Source organism: Megachile rotundata, chromosome 13 (genome assembly GCF_050947335.1).
Source record: "Megachile rotundata isolate GNS110a chromosome 13, iyMegRotu1, whole genome shotgun sequence".
Taxonomy (NCBI): domain Eukaryota; kingdom Metazoa; phylum Arthropoda; class Insecta; order Hymenoptera; family Megachilidae; genus Megachile; species Megachile rotundata.
This window is the reverse complement of record NC_134995.1, coordinates 13,360,185-13,385,452: the sequence shown is the minus strand read 5'-3', so window position 1 is coordinate 13,385,452 and position 25,268 is coordinate 13,360,185. Positions and strand designations below refer to the sequence as shown.

Genomic DNA, 25,268 nt, shown 5'->3' with positions numbered 1-25,268 from the left:
TTCTCTTGGATCTCACGAATCAGAATAGATTAGTTGAACATATTATTTATACTACTTGTAATAAAAGAGAAATATGTTACATACTCTGCAATTTTTATTGAGAACCCATTGTATTTTGTAAATGGAGCTGGCAAAAGAAATGAAGTTACTTTTGTAATTTTCATAAGGACGCTAATATGTTCTCTGTCTGCTACATCCCTTTGCATTATGTCAAGTGTGGTTCGACATTTCTCTTGGATCTCACGAATCAGAATAGATTAGTTGAACATATTATTTATACCACTTGTAATAAAAGAGAAATATGTTACATGCTCTGCAATTTTTATTGGCAACCCATCTATTTCGTAAATGGAGCTGGCAAAAGAAATGAAGTTAACACTAGATTTACTGACGTTTGATGGTCACTTTTATTTAAATTTACCTAAAGTAGAAAAATAAATAAATTGCAGATGATATGTGAACTGCCTAAAACATTAATTCTTTTGCTGAAAGTTGATGAAAGTTGATATTTTTACAAAAATTTCTTAACAAATTCTGTCATCTAAAATAGACCTATTATCCGTCAATTTGACATGTTCCGTAAATCTAGTGTTAATGTACAAAACCAGAACCAAGGGCCCCCTAAAATAATTGTAATTTCGATGAACGAGGCAGGGTAAGTTTTGGAAGGACCCGTTAAGCATTGAATAAATCGGTGATTTACGGGTAAGAATTGGATAAGGAAACGCTAAGAGCGGAGGAGTGAACATGCGAGCTGATAAAAGAGGAAAGGAGCGGAGAACCGTTGGAGCGGGCGTGCTCTGCTCGCGCATTGGTGCACCGGTGTGTACGATGTGTGCAAAGTCGCCATGTTGAATATCCCCACTTCCTTTACACGTGTCGTACACCTACACACGTGTTGGAAACGCGATACCGGTCGCGATATTACAGTGTTCTAAGGGTGAGAAATCGGACTCCGAGCTAGTGGCCTGACAGGGGTAACTACCCTCGCCTACGAATTACTTCCTATTAAATAAACTTTCTTCTCTTTTCGCTAACAATTAATATTCTTGTGTTCGAAAGGTTCGAAGGAGAGTAGGTTACAATTTTTTTGTCGTGTATTTGTCTCGTTTAACGTGTCACGGAAAGTTATTCAACGGCTTAATCAAAATCTTGTTTCGAGATGGCTGGAGCAGATATTAAACCTGGTACATTGATGCTCTCTGATCTATAATTAAGATAGTATCCTTCTTTCTCGGTGTAATTCATTCGTATCAGAGGACGTTTTATATTCCCGCGGTCACGATATAGTGGAAACGAAATTCGATTCAATTTTCGATCGATCTTCGTGCGATCTCTGATTAACTATGACCAGCGCTAATATAATAAAAACCGGTGGAAAGCGTGAATTCTTCGCCCAATTAATATCAGAGAATTACCGCGATTTTCCGAGAAATCGATACTTACTTTCCGAGAATTTTTCATTAACTCGAATATTCCTGTTACAGCGAGTTAAAACACAATCTTCGGTTAATCTTTCAGACTCGTGTTCGCATGAATTTTTCATTACCTTCGTTATCCTCTGGCGGAGAAATAAAATAGACAAAACCAACCGAAATTGCCAAAGAACTTCATTTTACAAGCGCGAGTTACCGAGGGATCGGCAAAAAACGCGCAAACGAAATTCATCCAGCAAACACGAATTACAAAGTAGCTAAAACGCCGCTAAAATCAGTGTGGATACACGCGAAAAATAAAGCTAATCGAAGGCACGTTTGCACTGTAATCTGCGTGTCGACTTGGAAGAGAGGTAGCAATCATCAATGCGAACGTACATTTTTTCCAGCGATCCTCGCGAACCTGCGGTTCAATTTTTTGCTGCCTCCAGAGTACGTACTTACGTGCGTCGCTAATTATCGAGGTCGATACGATAAAATTACGCGGTTCGGAAAAATCAATTTTCTAATTGCCAGTCGTATGAGACTCGAGTCAGTCCGGATTTCACCGTTAAAAGGATAATCAGGTAGGAAAAGTTCGAGTACCGATAGTTTCGTACTCCTTTTTCTCTTGGACCGTACCGACTCGCACCGAGTTACGTAAACAATTCGACTTCGTGCTCCAAACGTGTAATTTCTCGTCACGTTTCGACACCGTTGCTGTCTCGAGTCCGATCATTAGCCAGCAACGAAGCTGCTCTAAACACAGCCATTAAGATACGTCAGTTTCGGTCTTGCTTTCTAACGGTTCGCCTCGAAGAAGTGTCATCGTGCTCTGACAATTTAATCGCAACTGTTACAATAATCGCGTTCTTCGTTAATTCGGATTTGTCTTTCATTGAAAGTCAAAATACTTCGACAGCGAGTTAAACACGGTAGATATTGAATTATCTGTCATTCAGTTCCTGACAAAGCTAGCTGCCACACATTGTGATACAACGTTTCGCTTTTCAAGATTAAATACAGCGTCAGTAAGGGAGTTAACCCTCGAAACACCTACCGAAAGTATCTCTCGCAGAATGCCATCGATTATTAAAGACCACCGACGTTAAAGAACGATTCAGTACATGATGTCACTTCGTGCTCCAAAACGGAGCAACAAACAAGCGAACATCCACAAAAATTTCTCGAAAACTAAATAAAATTTGAAGGTGTCGTATCCGAAGAAATCAGCAGGAATGAAAGAAGAGTACAAAAGAGCGGACACTTTCGTCTTCCTACGGGGCCTGGCGAGAAAAAGAAAGCGGTTCCGAACGAGGAGGAAAAAAGCTGTCCGAGAGGGGAGAAACTGTCCGGTCGGTGGAGGGGAACCGGCGCGTAAGGGGTCGGAGGGGCAGAGGGGTCCAGACGTATTAATTAAACGACTCATTTTCATCGCACGACAAAAACGTGAGTTTAACGCCCATCGCGGGCTAATGCGTTGCCCCTCTGCAGCTCGTACGCGCGTCGAGGATTCGGAGCGGCAAGGCTGGCTTTCGACCAGCGAGTTTGTACCGCTTCGAACCGTCCAATCGTGTGGAGGCTGGTGTACGCCTAGCGTCGTCGTTCCTACGGTAGAGAACCCGCCCATCCCTGGTCGATTTTGACCCCTACCAGCTACGGGAGCTTGTCCTGGTGGGGATCGGAACCGACTCGGAAAACCCCCACCACTATCGAAGCGCGCCTCGTTTAGCCTGTAATTTGCTCAAACACTAGCAAGCTCTCGTGCCAGGAACATCCGTCAGAACCGCGGAGAGCTCTGCCTGCTGGAGTTAACACGGCAACGGTCTGGCATTTCGGGGAACGGAACACGGGTCATTTGGTGCCGGCGGGCAATCTCGGCGTAGAGGCGAGATGCCAGTGCGCGTCGCGAGTCGACTCGGTTGAGTGGTTCGTGATCTGTTGAGTGGTGACAGCCGGATCATCGTGGACCGGATGATCCCCGGTGCCTCCGCAGAGTTAACGATGAGTAGCAGTGATCGTGGTGTTCGAGACTGAACCGGTGTTCGAACGAGGTCGTAAGCACGAGGTCTCGACGGACGATGTACCCGATCGAAGGTGGTCGTCGTCTGGATTAGAAGGAACGATCGCGAGGACAAGGTGTGCCCCGGGACTCTAGGAGTTTATCAGTGCGTTCGAAAGTGAATCCAAAGTGTTCGGGAGTAACTCGTGGCTCGATCTCTGGCAGACGGGTATCGTTGATCTGCTGAGAGAGGCAGCGCCGAGGAGGACGCAGGGATGCGGCGGACCTGATTCCTCCGGCTTGCTTGGAGTCCGTCAGTCTCGCGAAAGTGGGCCGTCCATCAGCCAGGCGTACGATAATCGTAGGATGATGCCGCTCGCGCCGACGCCAATTGTTCCGGTGCCCTCGAAGCCGAAGATCGGCTTCAGCATCGACTCGATCGTCGGCGGCGGTGGACAGGGCCGCGAGGACCGGCTGGACCGGCTGGAGCGCGTCGAGATCGAGAGGGATGGAAGTCCGATGGACGTGGTCGAAGGTTCCTCCTCGCCTCGAAGTCGCCGGGTCACCGCGAGATCCCCGGGCGCCCATTCCGAGGGATCGGACCGGCCGGTGTCCCGGAGCTCCTCCGTCGAGTCGTACCCGAACTCGCGGCGGACGCCGTCCCATCCGGGCACCCATCATCACCATCACGGCAACCACCACGGCCATCATCATCACCTATCCGCCGCGACGCACTTGGATTTCAGTCGGACGGCCGTTCACAGCCACAGCGGAGGATCCACGCCCAACAACAGCCCTAGTCCTCCGCACAGGATACCTCACGGTGACTCTCCCGTCGGTTCTCACCCGCAACCACCACCGGGAGTGGTCAGACCGAGTCCCAATTACTTGGCACCGCCACCCGGTGCAGCCACCGCGGCAGCGGTCGCCGCTGAACAGTTGAAATCCCTGTACGGGCTGCCGGGACATGGCCCAACCGGGCCCCAAACTGGCCAAAACGAGTACCATACCCAGCAGTTGGCTCTGGCCGCGAATCTCGCCGCTGCTCAACATTTCCAAGCGGCAAACCTGGCGGTTGCCCTTCAAGCGCACCACGGTGCGTCGCCCCATGGACCGCCTCATGGACCTTACCCCCATGGAGGTGCACCCGGTGCGCCGCATCCACCGCCTCATCCACATCAGCCGCCCAGAGACAGCTACCCGCTGTACCCTTGGCTGCTCTCCAGGCATGGAAGGATCTTCCCTCACAGATTTCCTGGAGGTACGTACTTTAGAGATTTGGATAAGTTTCACACGCGTTTGTGTTTGGGTTATGTTTCATTCTGTTCGCTTAATCTCTTGATATTCCTCGTTAAAATTGAGCGGTTAAAGATTACTCGTCGGTAAGTGACCGACAGTCATTAACATAGTCATCGTTTAGATAACTGTCCGGTCTTTAGGAAGTTCTAAATTGAGTGTTAAGCAGGTGCGTAACTGTGATCGGGATATCTAACCTAACCTGATGGGTGAAGTAGGTTAGGTTAGGCGGGCGGCCATACTTGTTTACCGAAATTAAGTTTGATGTTTAAGTTCATTGTTATGTTTATTGATTAGAAATTATGATGAAAGAGGTAGAAAAATACTGTATAATTATATAGAGAAATATTTAAAATATTTACAAGTTTTATTGAAGAACGGTATCCCTTTTAAGGGCGTTGTAGAGTCTGACCGTTGGTAGATTTGGAAACCGATTTCAAAATCACGCTCGTATTATCGTGTACGCGATATCGAAGAGGTTTTTTGCTGCCAAGAAAAAAGGAGTTAATTTACGTGGCTAGTTCGTAGTCGGTCGATTGTCTGTTTGCGCCACGAACCTCACGCGATGTTCCACGATTTACTTGTTAAATGAACTGTTACCGTTTCCACAATCTAAAAGAACTTGTGTCAAGGGTAAATCTACTGATAGTTGTTAAATCTCCAAATAAATAAAGTTGGGGCTGGAAAAGTGCCGGACCGATTGTCAACTATCAAAGCAGGTCTAATAGCCGCAGTAAGACATTTATGATATATCGAAGTCTGCAAAGTGTGAAGTCTTGTAAATTGCACGATTTGTTTATACCTTGCCTTGGATTTACCAAAAATTTAAATGCAAATTGGTAGTCAAACTTTTTAACAAGAAACACACGAGTCAAACTTTCGTTCGAATATTTTTATTATGGTTATCGATGTCAGCGTGTAAATAGCGACCGAAAGAAACCGAACAGCAATTATTACGTCTCGCGTGTGTCACCCTAGCGAAGAAGTTACGCAAAGATTTCGTAATAGTGATTTTGTAACGTTGTTGTTGTGGCCGCACGGTGCGCCCTGTTATCTCGCCCACGAGTTCGAGCGAGAAGCAAAACAAGCCTCCACTCCGCTTCGGCCCTCGTCGAGTAATTGATTCATACGTTCCTGATAACAGCGTCCCGTCCAATTATGAATTATTCCACGATACGTCAGTTATCGTAATCTACAGATAGGGATCCACCCAGCAATCGCTGACACCAGTTCCTCATCAATGAAACGGGAGGAAGAATTCATCAAATGATCTTTGATAAACTGGCAATTAGATAGATACAGTTTAGCAATTATTTTTCTTCGTGACATCACTAGTTTTTGATAAGGCTCTTTAGAGTAGGTGAGTCAGTGATTGAGTAAATTTTTTAATTTTTTTTCTGGCATTTTTTAATTACTCACTTCTGGAATTTTGCTATTCCCTGATCTCACATCTTCAAATTCTCACATCTACGAATTCTCAGATTTTCAAATTCTCACATCTACGAATTTTCAGATTTCCAAATTCTCACATCCCCAAATTCCCACATTCCCCAATTCCCACATTCCCCAATTTCCACATTCCCCAATTCCCACATTCCCCAATTCCCATATTCCCCAACTCCCACATTCCCCAACTCCCACATTCCTCAACTCCCACATTCCCCAACTCCCACATTCCCCAACTCCCACATTCCCCAACTCCCACATTCCCCAACTCCCACATTCCCCAACTCCCACATTCCCCAATTCCCACATTCCCCAATTCCCATATTCCCCAATTCCCACATTCCCCAATTCCCACATTCCCCAATTCCCATATTCCCCAACTCCCACATTCCCCAACTCCCACATTCCCCAACTCCCACATCCCCAAATTCTCACATCTCCAAATTCTCACACCCCCAAATTCCCACACCCCCAAATTCTCAAATCCCCAAATTCTCAAATTCCCAAATTCCCCAATCCCCCAATCCCCAAATCCCCAAATCCCTCTCTCTTCCAATACCTCCACCCAAAGCAATTTCCAAAGCAAACTCTTATCAAACATAACTCAATCACCGATTACGATATTAAATTAGCGACGATCGATTACAAGGCTCGAAACAATCGAAGATAAAATAGTGTCCCGAGTAAACATATAATTTTCGCGAAACAAGTATTTGTGTATCAGTTTGTCGGATATCGATTACCGGCTGTTGATAAATGGCTCTTAACACCGAGCAATTTTAATTAACGATGAAATGCAAATAAGTGTGTATATCGCGCAAATGAGAACGTCTCAAGATAAGCTCTCAATCGGCACGCTGTCAATTTCACGCGTTTACAAGGCGCGAAGGAAAGCTCGAGCATTTCAAATTTTACGGCTTGTCGCTTCGTTCATCCGGCACGGCTGGTTAGTTTTATCTACGATCGAGAACGGATCGTAAATCATCGATCGTAACCCGTGTAACATCGTTCGACGTTAGAAATGAAATTTTGTTACCGAACATTCCTGTTTATTTATCATCCGCCGGATGGTTCCGCGGGAATCAGGAATGATATGTTATAACCAACCTCTTTTTGCATCACGCGCCATTTATCGGGACACTACTTCAAATACTTGTTACTTTTGATAGAGACAAGTTTCGAAATTAATTCATAATAACTTTTCCTGTATTTCATTCATTTTTAGGGGTCTTCATTTTGAGTGACTCAATTTTAGCTACATTAGTGATACATATGCTATATAATCATTACACTGCATACACATATAGGGACATACACACACATGTGATGGGGACAAGTTTCAAAATTAATTCATAATAACTTTTCCTATATTTCATTTATTTTCAGGGGTCTTCATTTTGAGTGACTCAATTTTAGCTACACTAGTGATGCATGTGCTATATAATCATTATACTATATACACATACAGGGACATATGTGTAAATATTTCGTGTACCATAACTAACTTGCTGTGTTAGGTTATGTCTTCAATGAACTTCAATTGTGAGGTTGTCTTTCATTATTCTAAATGAAACTTGTTTTTCCTATATTTTCTTCTTCATTTTGAATAGTCCTCCATCTTGAAAGACTCAATTTTCAGTCCTCCTAAACTAGCATACATATGCTATACATAAACATACATATACATATGTGTAAACATTTTATGTACCATAATTGACTTGCTGTGTTAGGTTATGTCTTCAATGAACTTCAATTGTGAGGTTGTCCTTCATTTTTCTAAATGAAACTTGCTTTTCCTATTTCTTCTTCTTCATTCAACAATCCTCAAACATTTTGAAAGACTCAATAAACATATACATATGTGTAAACATTTCATGCACCATAATTGACATACTATGTTAGGTTATATCTTCAATGAACTTCAAGTGCGAGGTTGTCCTTCATTTTTCTAAATGAAACTTGCTTTTCCTATTTCTTCTTCTTCATTCAACAATCCTCAAACATTTTGAAAGACTCAATTACATATGTGTAAACACATGTACCATAATTGCTGTTTCTAATTCAATTAAATAACAGTAGCATAAAATTTGAAAAGCCCCGGGTAAAAAGTATAGACAGGAGTGTCCTCCATTAAAATATTCGTCGGAGAAGATTAATCGCTCAATCGAAAAATCTCGGGGCAAGATTTCTTGCCGGTGCCGATCGAACAGAATCAGGTACGAGGGGTTTCCCTTTTTCGTATTTTCAGTTGTTGGGCTACGCGACGCTTCGATACCTAATCGGGTGGCAATCAGGCGTCATCAGGTTGGCTCGAAGTTACTTTACGAGGTCAGGTACGCGAGTAAAGGCGAAACGTCTCCGGTCCCGGTAGACAATTACCATAAATTTACCGCGATCGTCTCGTATACGACCACCCGGTAGAGAAACTCACCAGCTAACTAGTTCCCAAGCTGAAAAAATCGTCGCCATGTTTGTTCCAAGGATTCTGTGCACACCCCATTTTTTTGCCACGGTGAAACCTCCATGGAGACCAAACTCTACTTGTCAGTTCTACAGAAATTTCATATTTAAAGTCTGTTGTTAATCAAAATTTCATTTCATTTTCTGTTAAAGATTTTATACAAGGAACTTGTTTCAAGAAAATGTTGAATGATGAAGTTATTAATGATGCTGTAACAAATGAACATGGGATGTGAAGATGTGTTTTTGAGCTAATTTAATTGTTTGGGTTAGGTTAGGTTAGTTAATGTGTTTCCATGATGAAATTCGCTTTTGTATAATTTTATAAAAATATTAAACGATGAAATTATTAATGATGCTGTAAGAAATAAACATGAGATGTGAAGATGTGTGTCTGAGTTAATTTAACTGCTCAGGTTATGTTAGGTTAGGAAATGTGCCTCTACAAAGAAATTCAATTTTGTATAATTTTATAAAAATATTAAACGATGAAATTATTAGTGATGCTGTAAGAAATAAACATGGAATATGAAGATGTGTGTCTGAGCTAATTTAACTGCTCAGGTTATGTTAGGTTAGGAAATGTGCCTCTACAAAGAAATTCACTTTTGTATAATTTTATAAAAATATTAAACCATGAAATTATTAATGATGCTGTAACAAATGAACATGAGATGTGAAGATGTATGTCTGAGCTAATTTAACTGCTGAGGTTATATTAGGTTAGGTAACGTGCTTCCACAATAAAATTCATTTTTGCTCAGTCTTATAAAAATTAAACGATGAAATTTTTGATGATAATATAATAAATAAACATGGTACGTGAAGATGCGTTTTCGAGCTAATTTATCTGGTTACCGCATGGTGTCAGAGATAATAAACGATAAAGTATACGTTTTAATATTTGTCGGTCTCCGTAATGATTTAATAGAAGGGGTTGAACCACACAGCAATCACAGATGGTCTACCACCGGTACAGTGGATAATTTCGCGATCAAGTGTCTTCGATGTTCTCTGCTGCTTACCCAAGGCTGCGCATTATTTTTTGGTCAATTTAGCTCCGTCAGAAACTAACTCCAGGCGCCGTTCGTGGAAACGATTCTTGTTCCAGGACGAGGAGTCGCGTTACCATCCGATTACTGTTATTTCTACAGTATCCGAGGATAGACTAGCATTTTGAACGTGGCTTCATGTAGAAACCCAACCACTTATCTAATAGCTTTCCAATGGATAATGGATGCTGCGTATCGGTGGAATTGCACGACACTTCGTGGAATCTTCTTCGTTAGGATACTTGTCTCTTCTTGTGCTCACTGAGAAATTCTAAAATTCTCAAATTTCCAAATTCCCACATTCCCCAATTCCCACATTCCCCAATTTTTACATTCCCCAATTCTCACATTCCCCAATTCCTACATTCCCCAATTCCCACATTCCCCAATTCCCACATTCCCCAATTCCCACATTCCCCAATTACCACATTCCCCAATTTCCACATTTCCCAATTCTCAAATTCCCCAATTCCCACATTCCCCAACTCCCACATTCCCCAATTCCCACATTCCCCAATTCCCACATTCCCCAATTCCCACATTCCCCAATTCCCACATTCCCCAATTCCCACACTCCCCAATTCCCATATTCCCCAACTCCCACATTCCCCAACTCCCACATTCCCCAATTTCTACATTCCCCAATTCCCACATTCCCCAATTCCCACATTCCCCAATTCCCACACTCCCCAATTTCCATATTCCCCAACTCCTACTTCCCCCACTCCCACATTCCCCAATTCCCACACTCCCCAATTCCCACATTCCCCAACTCCCACATTCCCCAATTCCAACATTCCCCAATTCCCAAATTCCCAAATTCCCAAACTTCACTCACCCAACTCTCAAACATCCCTACCTATATCCGAACCCTATAAATCTCCCAATTTCCAAATCTAGTGCAACCTTGTTACCAATGTGCCACAGTTCTCCAATTATCTGCGCAAGCTCTGTAAAAGGTAGATACCATGTTCCGAGTAGAATTGTCTCGTTGTTCCACCGCTAATTGAGCGTTTTGCGAAGAAAAGCGTTCGCCGCGTGAGATTTCACGCTCGATGCGTGGTCTGAGCAAAAGGAAAGCGCAGAACCGAGGCAACAGCGCTTATCTAGCAATTAGTCGGTATCGGTAATTACCATGGAGAACAGCTCTGAATCCTCCGCCCTCTCTACAGACACAGTAACGGGTTGAAAAGAGGAACAAAAGTACGGATTCGATAAGGAATTCTCCAGTCGTTCTCTCTAATCTATTCCAGCGTGGCCTTCGCGACTTATAATGGTGCCAAGAGAACCTCTTTTTCCTTGCAACTCTTCCTCCTTGTCTCCGAGTTGATCTTGTATGGTCAATTCACTTTCGACTCGCTTCTTGCGAACGGGCTCGTTAAAACGATCGAAAACGAGTATTCTTTCGGTATTTTTTTTCTATTGTTTGATTGCCGGTTTATTGGATCATTGTGGTGAAGTTACGAGCGCGATTTAACACTAGAACGTTCCAAATAAAGGAAATTAATGGGCGAGAAAATACGTTGAAAATACAACGCATAGAAAATTGAATGCGTGAAAAATACGACACGTAGAAAATTGAATGCGTGAGAAATATGACACGTAAGTAATTGAACATGTAAATAATTGAACACGTAGAAAATTGAATGCGCGAAAAGCGCAACACGTAGGAAATCCATAGAAAATACAGCGCACAGAAAACTGAATCCATAAAAAATACGACTTGTGGAAAATCGAATGCATGACACCTCAAAGCGTGAAAAGTACAAGTGGATAATCGATACCTGGAAAATTCAATAAGAGGAAAATTGAATGCGTGGAAAATTCGCTAAGCGGAAAATTGAATACGAGGAAAATTCAATAAGTGAGAAAATACACCAGAAAAATAATCTCGAAATCATTCACAACTTGAAATTGGTAAAATTATTAAAACCTGAGCGTTTTTAAATTGATTGCATAAAATCGGGAGGAAAAAATCAGCATGAGCCAACCGATCGGTACACGTTTTATCACAGGAACGTTCCTGCATCGTGCCGTTCCACGGTTTACAAGTTTCACTTAACAAAAGGGTAATTACTCACAATGGCTAATGGTAATTGCTCGTGACTTAACTACAAAGGCAATTCACTTTCGTAATATCAATTCCCCGTAAACAGTGTCGACGGCGGAGCAACGGGATTCGCTATCACGTCCATTCCATTTGCGCAACCGTGTATTAGAGGTAATTAGTATTGCAACTGTTCGTTCACCGTTGGCAGACGTCATTAAAAAATCACTTCGTGCCAACTCGCATAACGACGCACTAACCGGACAATTCGACGGAAATCTACTGGAGAACATCGAATCTGAAGTCATCCAATATTCAACTTATTTCTGTGACAAATCTTTCTCAAGAATTTTTAAACGTTAGAACTGTTTACGATTGCAGAACATTGACATCTTTGTTATTCGAAAAGTTTCTAATTAATACAGATAACTAGCGTAATGAAAAATAAAAGCGTTCGTCAACGGACCGATAACGGGACGATTAGGAAATCTTTGAAAGAACTGAAGTATAACTTCCGTTATCGAACAGTTCATTATCTGAGAATTCCTGTATCTATCTTTCCTCAAATACGGTTAATTATAGAGCGATATAATGAATCGTAATAATATGTAAACAATGTACATATATGTATCGTTTGAAAATTTAATGAATCTAAATTCGTGATAATTAAGGAAGGAGTAGTAAAAAGTTACGTTAACAACGAGATACGATATGGAGGAATCAGCGTTTTCCGACTGCCGCGTTACACTTTCCGGCAGGAAAAGGGTAATAGAATTAAACAAGTAAAATGAATCGCTTTTAAATTGCCACGATTACCATTTCGTTTTTACTCTCATCTCGAACGTTTTATTTATCGGTAACCACCTTCCATCGTAAATGGAGTATTCCTGTCCTATCTAGTTCTCGATTTCATCACGAAAACAAATAAAAGGCAAGATTGCTGTATCTAAATGATGCAATCAACCATCTCGAATTAACCGTTCTAAACACGAAAAATAATTCCTTAATTTATCTGTCGAGAGAAAAAAACTGTTTCATCACTGTAATTCGATAATGAGTATAATAATACGCGCGTAATCCCCTGCGTAATTGTTTTCGAACTACCTTATGCAGCAATTAGTCGCTCCAGCTATAATTTACGAGCAAAGATCACGGACCTCTGGAACTCGATAAATAAATAATACATTAGGCTGCATGTCAAATAACCGATTTCGAAACGTAGAAAGTCGGACACGATTTCGTGGCGTACTTTTGCAAAATCGTATGGATACGTCCATTTCGGTGGTCGATTAATACTGAAGTATTTCGGTTATGATGATGTGGGTGGTTTTGTATTTCTATCATTTTAAATGGCTGAGAAATGTCTGAACGTCTAAATTGTACCTAGCCTCAGAGAATTGGGAAATGTGGAAATTGGGGAATGTGGGAATTGGGGAATGTGGGAATTGGGGAATGTGGGAATTGGGGAATATGGGAATTGGGGAATGTGGGAGTTGGGGAATGTGGGAATTGGGGAATGTGGGAATTGGGGAATGTGGGAAGTGGGGAATATGGGAATTGGGGAATGTGGGAATTGGGGAATGTGGGAATTGGGGAATGTGGGAATTGGGAAATATGAGAATTGGGAAATGTGGGAATTGGGAAATGTGAGAATTGGGGAATGTGGGAATTGGGAAATGTGACAATTGGGGAATGTGGGAATTGGGGAATGTGGGAATTGGGGAATGTGGGAGTTGGGAAATGTGAGAATTGGGGACTGTGAGAATTGGGGAATGTGGGAATTTGGGAACGTTGGAATTGGGGAATGGTAGAATTGGGAAATGTGGGAATTGGGGAATGTGGGAATTGGGAAATGTGGGAATTTGGGAACGTTGGAATTGGGGAATGTGAGAATTGGGAAATATGAGAATTGGGAAATGTGGGAATTGGAGAATGTGGAAATTGGGGAATGTGGGAATTGGGGAATGTGGAAATTTGGGAACGTTGGAATTGGGGAATGTAAGAATTGGGAAATGTGAGAATTGGGAAATGTGAGAATTGGGTAATGTGGGAATTGAGAAATGTGACAATTGGGAAATGTGGGAATTGACTAATGTGAGAATTGGGAAATGTGAGAATTGGGAATTTGGGAATTTCTATCATTTTAAATATCTAAGAAATGTCTGAACGTCCAAGTCGCGCCTAACCTCAACAACTAACTTCAGAACTACACTGTCACACTCCTACATTGTTACATAATTCAGCAAACACTGTCACAATCAAAAAAGTTCTATATAATACTTATCAATAATAATAGTAATAATAATTCGATACATAGAAGTCCATGGAATTATCTATAAAACGAAGGAAAGTGCAACCCCCGAATATAAAATAAAAATGAGAAAGAAGCGGAAAACGTATCGTACACGTGTCAGATTGGTAGAAAACTCGAGGCACAATACCGTATTAATCAGCATTATTAAAGAGGCGTTTACCCTCGTGACGTTCTCCACGGGATGTCCGCCATTGACAATGACATTCGGTAGCCTCCCCAACCATTTTTTCACGTTTTTTTATTCCAACGACATCGGCGATCATGGGGTTCCCCGTTTCTTTTCTTCCCTCGGTGGCTGCCTTTTTTTCTTTATACCAACGATTTTCGAACGAGTGTCTGTCGCCGATCTTCGTTCACCGACAATGGCGCGTCGATCTGCATTTTTTATTCGCTTTCTCGTTGCTCGTTCGCTTCTTTGTGAATCGGATTGACGTCTTTATTGAACGACTCGTCACGGTCGATCGGTGTTCCGCGATCGAACCACGATCCACCGTGTAAATTGAACAATCGGATGATCCGATTTCTTTCGTGGCTCTTGTCTCTCCGTTGCTGTTGTTTGTCCGGGCATCAACGCTAGTGGTAGTTCGAATAATCGATTGTGTATAGGCAACGTCACTTTTGGAGTTGATGAGCTTGTTCAATCGTAATCGATCGATAGTAATTGTAAGACTGTTTCGTGATTCGGTCTGTCATTTTCTTCTGTTTAACTCTGACGTCTTAAGAGCTTGACCTAACCTAATACTGACGCAAATGCATCTGACCTGTCTTCCATAATTAAGCTCAACCCTGATGAAGGCTCTTATTTTTATTTAATACACATAGCAATATTGAGAAGAATCTAAATGTCGAGCACGTTCGAAATCGCTAGAACTTCGAAGTAAAGTCCCGTTTCAGTACGGGCGATTAATCGCGAGTAGGATTGGGGCTCGATTGAAATGGTAATTTTCTGCGGTACGGCTTCTCGCCGGCTTTACACGCGTTTAAAGGTTTCAATAGCGTCAGTCGCGAGTTAACCGATACCGTGGCTCCGTTCTTTCTGCCTCCGTGTCTGTTCGTGCGTTTCCTTCACCACCGGTCGCGATTGTTGTCGCGAATTTACATAATTACGAACGCGGCCGGTAATATACGGCGTCCGATTTGCATACTTAATTCCGTAATTGGCGCTTCTTAATTGTTTAGCCGACTACGTAAGTCAAACGAGTCCCGCTCGATATTTCCTCGGGAACTGCGGGATGTTAGCGCATTCGCTACCGTACAGGGTCATCGATAGCCATCGTTATTAATTTGGTATGATGGAACAACTGCGACGGAGTCATTAATAGATGGGGGAGTGAAATATTTTATTAGATATTAATTGCACTTTCGCGTGTCGTATTGCGTGTACTCATTAATGACGCACCATATGCGTCTTACATTGACCATACAATGTATGTAATATAACAAATGACGCACCATATGCGTCTTACTCTAACTGTACATAATGACACATGACATAATAGATGACGCACTGTATGCGTCTTACTCTGACCATACAATGTATATGGCATAATAGATGACGCACCGTGTGCGTCTTACTCTAACCGTACAACGTATATGATATAATAGATGACGCACTGTATGCGTCCTATTCTAACCATACAATGTATATGACATAATAGATGACGCACCGTGTGCGTCTTACTCTAACCGCACAACGTATATAATATAATACATGACGCACCGTATGCGTCTTACTCTAACCATACAATATATATGACATAATACATGACGCACTGTATGCGTCTTACTCTAACCATACAATGTACATGACACAATAGATGACGCAACATGTGCGTCTCATGATAATCATATGATCGAATAGATGACTATTCGTATGTGTCTTACGGTAATCATGTAATATGACGCACCATATGTGTCTTATAGTAACAATGTATTATTAACATAATAGATGATGCACCATGTCCATCCCCTTTTAATAACGCAGTGTAAAAGAAAATGTACCTTGTGTGTCTTATGCTAATCATGTAATGCGACATGAGAAATGAAACATTGTGTGTGTTGTACGCTACTGACACGATATAATTAACGTCCTGTTAGAAGCGTCACATATGCGGTGACGCACCGTGTGTGTCTTGATGCAGTGCATGCGACGCAATGGGTGACACACCTTGTGCGTCTTATGTTATACAAATGATGACATAGCTTGTGCGTCTTGTGTTGTCTGAAGGATGACACACCTTGTGCGTTTTGTGTTATACAAATCATGACACACTGCGTCTTATGTTGTCTAAAGGATGACACACCTTGTGCGTCTTGTTTTGTCCAAATCATGACACACCCGGTGCGTCATATATTATGTAAACGACCCAACTCGAGTGTCTAATGCATAAAACACAGCTAGTGAGAAATCTCGTGCTCCGTGAGAAAAAAGAAAAGAGGGTAAAATCGATAACGGGTATATCGCGCAATGAATTAGAGAAAGAATAATATGGAAGAGTGGTCGAAGAGAAAGCAGGAAAGTAATTGTAATAGAGTTATCGAGTGTATCGCGTCGGTATCGCGGGTCACGTTGTACCGTAGCAAGGGTTCACCGAGGCGTTAGGCGAACAATTAAAAACGCATTAGCAGGCCAGGTCGACGGCCATAGACGCCGGTTTCATGTCGCTGGAGAAACGTTGGATCCGCGGGGATATAATTTGATCCACGTTCGCGATTTTGCTCTTATTTTTCAGTAATTTCGAGTCGCTCTGGGCGGCTCTAGTTGGGCGCGCGCGAGCTCGCGCAACCTTCCGTAATTACAGGCCGTCTAGCTCCCTTCGTCTTTTCCTTCTTCGACCACCATCTTCGTCCTCCCTGCCCCGGGAAGGCCCTGGGCGACGTCTAGGAACCTAGAGATTCCCTAACGATGCGTCGGCCACGAACTGCCAGGGGATGAAAATGATAGGACTAAAATGGGGGGAATTGCGAGGTTCTGCGCTGAGTCGAATGTGGAGACATTAGCGAGAAAAAGCTGTAGGGAACCATCGTTGCAAATATAAAAGATGGAGAGTTTATACATTTCTGAAGGTCCAAATTTCCAAGTTGCCTACTTTATAAATTCTGAAATATTCAAATCCTAAAATGCTCATATTCCTGAATTAAATCTATAACTCTCCAAACCTCCAAATCCTCGAATCTTCCAATACTCAAGTGTCCACATCCTCAGGTCTCCAAATCCTCAAATCCCCTAACTCTCAAATTGTTAAATTTTCAAATCTCAACCCCGAAATTTCCGAATCTCCAAATCCCCAAATTTCAAATCTTCCAATACTCAAGTGTCCACATCCTCAGGTTCCCAAATCCTCAAATCTCCGAATCTTCAAATTCTTAAATTTCCAAACCCCACCCCTGAAATTTCCGAATCTCCAAATCCCCAAATGTGTACATCCTCAGGTGCCCAAATCCACAAATCCCCAAACTCTCAAATTCTAAAATTTCCAAATCCCAACCCCGAAATGTCTAAATCCCCAAATTCGAAACTTGCATCCACTGCAACATGAAATAATATCGCGAGCGAAGGAAACAAGAGCAAAGTAACAAAGGATCTCGAAGTAGAATTTAATCTCAGGATCAGCGAACAAGGGGAAAGTGAAAAGAAGCAGCGCAACATAGAATAGAAAAAGGAAAGCGTAGAACAAAGTGAAAGTTAAAGGAAGCTAAATAGAATTAATAACAGGAAGTATCGCGTGAAAAATTGATAAAACCAGGGGAAAGATGACGTGTTTCAAGGTTTACTCGATATAAAAGTCAAAGTGTCTGCAATATGGATTCGTTTTTCTTGCAACTCTTCAAATTTTGTATTCGTGCGATAGCTACATGATGGTATAACTTGTAATTATGGTGTAACGGGATCATGACACCGCGTTTGAGCGAAGTTGAAGTGTAATTTTCTTATAACTTGAACTGTCGAAGTTTACAACGGACAGCTTCTCCTATTCGTGCAACGAATGTGAATAACTTCAGTAATCCACATCTGCTTTTGAAATTGTTCCAAATGGTTTTCGCTGAATTCCATGTAAACCGCTATTTATTTAATCTTTAGCTTTGAAAATTCGCAAAATGAAACTATAGACTGTAATCTTATTTCGCGACACGTATCACGAGTCCATGAATAATCCTAGTTAAACCATCGGCTTATCTTTATTAATTGGCCGTGTAAAAAGTCAATGTTTGTCACGCAACATCAGCGATGTTTAGATAATGTCGAGTGTCTGCATTTATTAGCGGATTAATGAATCACGTTTCTGAGGATGCGCGATCGAAACGCATACGTGGTATTAGATACGCGATGGACAAAGTCGTTTACCCTCTTTAGAAACTAATCATAAGGCTGTTAGAACATGTATACAACTTATGGAAGACGTAAACTTTTCGAACGCTAAGTCTCCATTATTAAATTAAGTAGCGAGCTTGACAAGTTGAACGTATTCCACTTCTGCTGTTTTTCATACTTTTATGCATCGATCGCTAAGGGAGAACCTTCTTTAGGTATCCGTTAAAGCAATTTAATGTAATTTGACCAAACAAGAATTTGACCAATCAAGAGACAATGAAGTGAAATGTCAAGTTTGATATCAAAGGATTATTGGTGATTTCCATTCCAAGATCGATCGATGGAATCAGCAGTGACGGGTAATTAAATCGAAGGCTCGATCGATTGTCATGCGAAGACTAAGTAAAACGCTTGAAATGTTAACTGGGTCTTTAAGGCGCACGCACGATCCTCGAGAAGGTCGGCAAGAGGGCCGATTTAATGGCCACATCACGTATGTATGTACGCGCAAGCTTAAATAAGATGCGTTTCCACGTGCGAGCGTTCTTGCGATTACGGCTTAACGCGTAACTTACATCCTTGATGGAAGGAACACGCTGCCTTTGCTGCCTGTAAACAAATGCTTCCAACGAATCACGCTATCTTGATGCTCCACGACGGTACCTTTTCACCTGTTTTTTAAATTACATCGAGATTCATGGTACTGTTAGATATTTCTTGACATTGCACGAAAGGAGGATAATTTAATCAGGTGTGCTTTGGTATGGGTTATGATGGTATGTGGTGTCAATTATGATTGGGAGTTTTGATGTAGGTATGCGTCGCTAACCACGCGTTAATATCTCTACGCAAGCTATTAACACGCGTTAATACTGCTACGAGCCGTAGTACCACGCGTTAATAGTTCCACGCATTGAATTACCACGCGTTATTATCTCTACGCAAGCTATTACCATGCGTTAATATCTCTACGCATTGAATTACCACGCGTTAGTATCTCTACGCAAGCTATTGCCATGTGTTAATACTGCTACGCGTTGTATTACCACGCGTTAATAGTTCCACGCATTGAATTACCACGCGTTAATATCTCTACGCAAGCTATTACCACGCGTTAATATCTCTACACATTGAATTACCACGCGTTAGTATCTCTACGCAAGCTAATACCACGCGTTAATACTGTTACGCGCCGTATTACCACGCATTGAATTACCACGCGTTTGTATCTCTACGCAAGCTATTACCACGCGTTAATAGTTCCACGCATTAAATTACCACGCGTTAATATCTCTACGCATTCTATTACCACGTGTTAATACTGTAACGCCCCGAGTTACCACGTGTTAATACTGTAACGCCCCGAGTTACCACGCGTTAATAGTTCCACGCATTGTATTATTACGCATTAATAGTTCCGCGCATCGAATTACCACGCGTTAGTATCTCTACGCATTCTATTACCACGCATTGAGACTGTTACGCGCTGTGTTACCGCGTATTAATAGTCCCACGCGCCGTATTACCACGTGTTAATAGTTCTACGTGAAGTACTACTACGCATTAATGTCTCTACACATTGTACTACTGTGCATTAATACCACTGCGCAGTGTACTACCGCGCATTACACTACCAAGCGTTAATAGTCCTACTCATTAATGCTTCTGCGCATTGTATTACTGCGCATTAATACTGCTGCGCACTATACTACCGCGCATTCCACTACCAAGCGTTAATAGTCCTACTCATTAATGTTTCTGCGCATTGTATTACTGCGCATTAATACTGCTGCGCACTGTACTACTGCGCACGTCACTACCAAGCGTTAATATTCTCACGAGTCGTACTACTAATACTGCTATGATACATTAATCTTTCTACACGTTCTACGTTAATTCACTGCTCCATCACACTTGATATCCCTACGCGTTAATATTGCCCCATATAACATTAATAATAGTACCGCCATATTTACACACTTAGTGCAAAACTTTCCTTAATTTCAAAATTTTCCTACATCTATCATCGTCCATAGTAAAATCAGTCAGTCATCGTCCATAGTACATCAGATGTAACGTGTCCTTAAGAAGTGAAAAGCTGACATTGACGAAAAGTAACAATAAAGGGTGAGAATTTGAAATTCGATTCAGGTCAGAACGTTGGCGGAGAGAGTTAACGGGTCGAGAATCGAGCGATTTATCGTCCCGAGCTTTCCGGGCAAAGTATTCCGGCCGACTTCCGGCAGACGTAGGTATCGGTCGATCGACATGACTCTTTCGAGGCGGGAATACTCAATTACCCGAACGGACTTCTAGGTAACCGAGCTCGTGCAGCTGGTTCTTTTCTTCCTTTCTTTCTCTTCTCTTCTTCTTTTTTTTTTCTCCTCGACTTATGCATAGCCGGCTCTCATGAGCGAATCAGGCATGCGTGTCGTTCTTTACCCTCGCGACGACAGCCACCGCGATGATGCCGTTTAAAAATTAATTAGAGCTTAATGAATTATCGGGGAACATCCAGTTATCTCGTTCGATCTGGTTGAATGTTGTCCGACAGAATTGGACGAGTTTGTTGAGAGATTTATGTCCTTCTGTATTTTATTTCTACCACGATTAGATGCATGGCTGAACAAGATGGATGTGGAGATTACAGTTGGAATGGACTTTGGTTTAGCAATTACTAAGTTTTTGGAAGAAGGGAATTATTTTTTGAGGGGAAAAATAATGGGTTAAGGTGTGGCGTTCTATCAGTAGATGACATTTATTAAAATTTATACGATGGGGCCTTATGTTGTATCTTACTTATTATCTTAAAAATATAATTGTTTCAGTATAATGGTTTCCTGACTGTTATAAATTGTTCAAGATGAAAGATAAGGATTTTGACAATTCATAATTAACGTTGCTTAAACTAGAAAGAGACGTGTACAAGATGGTAAATGATTGCTACTGTCAGTTTCGGTTAGGAACATTTTTTTGTGCTCACAGAGCAAGTTACAAATAACTTCTGATTCAGATAATTCGTTCGTATAAATTAAAAAAAGAATTACAGTATTAACAATTATTTAAGAGTCACTATAATCAAATATCTCTTTAAGAAACACAAAAACGATCGACCATCAGAGAAGTGCCTTCAGAGCAAATATCGTTGAAGCATGACGAACGGATGAAAGTCGAATTTTTCTTATCGACATCCAACAACCAGTAATTTGGTCTCTGTTGCAGGTCCCGACATACCAGGATTCCTGTTACAACCGTTCAGGAAGCCGAAAAGAATAAGGACGGCGTTTAGTCCCAGCCAATTGCTGAAGCTCGAGCACGCGTTCGAGAAAAATCACTACGTGGTCGGCGCTGAAAGGAAGCAGCTGGCGCAGGCGCTATCGTTAACGGAAACGCAGGTAACATTCTTTTCTTCTTTTTATCACTTGTCAACCTTTGTAAAATTCTGTAATTATACTCTAAATTCAAATTGATCGGTTACTTAACCTTACATCGCGCTCACGTAAACATATATCACTTGTGACAGATAAAGTCCCCGAATTCCCAAGTCCCTAATTTCCCAAGCCTCCGAATTCCCAAGTCTTCGAATTCCAAAGTCCCCAAATTCCCAAGCTCCCGAATTCCCAAGCTCCCGAATTCCCAAGCTCCCGAATTCCCAAGCTCCCGAATTCCCAAGTCCCCAAATTCCCATGCTCCCAAATTCCCAAGCTCCCGAATTCCCAAGTCCCCGAATTCCGAAGCTCCCGAATTCCCAAGCCCCCGAATTCCCAAGCTCCCGAATTCCCAAGTCCCCAAATTCCCAAGCTCCCGAATTCCCAAGCCCCCGAATTCCCAAGCTCCCAAATTCCCAAGCTCCCGAATTCCCAAGTCCCTAATTTCCCAAGCCCCCGAATTCCCAAGCTCCCGAATTCCCAAGCTCCCGAATTCCCAAGCTCCCGAATTCCCAAGTCCCCAAATTCCCAAGCTCCCGAATTCCCAAGCTCCCGAATTCCCAAGTCCCCAAATTCCCAAGCTCCCGAATTCCCAAGCTCCCGAATTCCCAAGTCCCCAAATTCCCAAGCTCCCAAATTCCCAAGCTTCCGAATTCCCAAGCCCCCAAATTCCCAAGTCCCCAAATTCCCAAGCTCCCGAATTCCCAAGCTCCCGAATTCCCAAATTCCCCAATTCCCAAGCTCCCAAATTCCCAAGCTCCCAAATTCCCAAGCTCCCAAATTCCCAAGCTCCCGAATTCCCAACTCCCCAATTTCCCAACTCCCCAATTTCCCAAGTCCCCAATTTCCCAAATTCCCCAATTCCTAAGTCTCCAGTTTCCCACACGGTTCACACTTGATAATTTCATCGCAATGAGTTCATTTGTAAACTTTATGAAAATCGTTGGAAAATGTAACTTTTTAACTATGTCACACTGTGAAAATAATTAGTCATTTGTGCAGGACGTAACTGTCTAGAAAATTGTGGGTTAGGGTACTTGTAATCAACCCTTGAACCTTTTGCAACCCTTAAACCTTCTACCTTTGTGACTGAAAGAGTTGTACTCAAAAGGACTTGTATAGAGAACTTGTAAAGAGCTGCACTCAATAATTTAGCACTGAAAGGGTAAAAAGTATAGAGTCAGTTTAAACGGTGATATGTTCTGTGTCACATGTCTGTCACAGTTAACCCTCTAGCTTATAATACAGTCATACATGTAACGCACATTGACGCACCACAAACTCGCGGACTAAGCTTTGTATCGATTTCAGTATCCATTACAATTTATATAGTCACAGATCATTAAATCCAAAATAAAGCTATATTTTATTTAAAGATTGCAGAGATGTGACGCAACACAAAATTATAGATAAACTCTACCGTTCTCCCAACGCAAAAGTAAATTAGTATTATTAGTATTAATCTGATCGACTCGTTAAATCACTACAATTTTGAAACGCGTTGCGTAAAATCAATGAATAATTCAATAGTCGACGAAAGTTGTCAATTTGACGCATCTGATCGTTACAATTCTTCAGAAACCATGTCTGAAAAGTGAGAAACATTCGTAAGCACGTTGGAATCACGTTGCGGTTAATTACCGGACAATTAGAACGGTAATTACAACGCGCTTGGGCGCAAGGGTGCGAAGCAGCGCGAGCGGCATCAAATTACCTCGTTTAAAGAGAACCCGCATTCAATTATCGGGAACGTAGACAAAATTCCACGCCTATCTCACGCATCGCATCTAAAATTGCAATTTATTTCTGCTGTTTCTTTTTTTTCTTACGTCTATCTACGCTCTTTGCATATCGCGAAATCTGCACTTTTTTTAAATCAATCACTCCTTGGTTTCTATCTTCAAGATCTTTATCTTTTATATTTACGGAGCGGATCCGAGTTCTGCTTGCTGACTATATTCGTTTTGTTAGTTAGACCTCTGACAGGATTTTTGGAATTTTAAATGTGTAGTGTGGGGAGCGTAGGGTGGGGAATTGTGGAGGGTGGGAATTTGGGAAGGTTTGAATTTTGGAATTTGTGGATTTGTAAAGTGAGGAATTTATGAATTTTGAAGTTGACAATTGATCAAGGTTCTAAGTTTCTAAATTCCTATAGCACCAAATTTCTAAATTTCCAACTTTCCAATTGCTCAAAATTCTAAGTTTCTAAATTTCTATAGCACCAAATTTCTAAATTTTTAAATTCTAAATTGTCAAGTCTCCAAATTCCCAAATTTCCAATTTCCAAGTCCCAAATGTCCAAGTCCCAAGTGCCTAAATTCCCAAGTCCCTAAATTCTCAAATTTTCCAATACTTAAGTTTCCAATTTCCCAAGCCCCCAAATTTCCAAATTTCCCAATAACGAAATCCCCAATTTCCCAAGTTTCCGAATTCCCAAGTTCTCAATTTCCCAAGCTCCCGAATTCCCAAGTCCCCAAATTCCCAAGCTCCCGAATTCCCAAGCCCCCGAATTCCCAAGCTCCCGAATTCCCAAGCTCCCAAATTCCCAAGCTCCCAAATTCCCAAGCTCCCGAATTCCCAAGTCCCCAAATTCCCAAGTCCCCAAATTCCCAAGCTCCCAAATTCTCAAGCTCCCGAATTCCCAAGCCCCCAAATTCCCACGCTCCCAAATTCCCAAGCTCCCGAATTCCCAAGCCCCCAAATTCCCAAGCTCCCGAATTCCCAAGCTCCCGAATTCCCAAGTCCCCAATTTCCCAACTCCCCAATTTCCCAAGTCCCCAATTTCCCAAGTCCCTAATTTCCCAAGCCCCCGAAATCCCAAGCTCCCGAATTCCCAAGTCCCCAAATTCCCAAGCTCCCAAATTCCCAAGCTCCCAAATTCCCAAGCTCCCAAATTCCCAAGCTCCCAAATTCCCAAGCTCCCGAATTCCCAAGCTCCCGAATTCCCAACTCCCCAATTTCCCAAGTCCCCAATTTCCCAAGTCCCTAATTTCCCAAGCCCCCGAAATCCCAAGCTCCCGAATTCCCAAGTCCCCAAATTCCCAAGCTCCCAAATTCCCAAGCTCCCGAATTCACAAGTCCCCAAATCCTCAAGCTCCCAAATTCCCAAGCTCCCGAATTCCCAAGTCCCCAAATTCCCAAGCTTCCGAATTCCCAACTTCCCAATTTCCCAACTTCCCAATTTCCCAAGCCCCCGAATTCCCAAGTCCCCAATTTCCCATCTCCCCAATTTCCCAACTCCCAATTTCCCAACTCCCCAATTTCCCAACTCCCCAATTTCCCAACTCCCCAACTCCCAAATTTCCCAACTTCCCAATTTCCCAAACCTCCAAAACCCCACCTCAACTATCCAAACTCCCCAATTTCTCTAAACCCCCATCCTCAATCTTCCACCTTCAAAAATAATTAACAAATATAAACGCTACAAATTATATCCAGAGCAATTCGTAGAATACTCGAGCAGCAATGACGCGAAAAACACCCCTGTACGTCGAAC

General features: G+C 42.2%; 1 protein-coding gene across 1 annotated transcript in view; it reads left to right on the top strand.

The window, feature by feature from the left end:
• The first annotated feature begins 3,024 nt into the window (after nt 1–3,024).
• LOC100876009 (uncharacterized) overlaps nt 3,025–25,268 on the top strand; it is a 44,055-nt gene continuing 21,811 nt past the window's right edge. The window contains exons 1-2 of the mRNA XM_012280960.2: nt 3,025–4,678; nt 21,567–21,739. Coding sequence (XP_012136350.2) covers nt 3,784–4,678; nt 21,567–21,739 — 1,068 coding nt within the window. The 5' untranslated portion in view covers nt 3,025–3,783. The remainder of the gene's footprint in view (nt 4,679–21,566; nt 21,740–25,268) is intronic.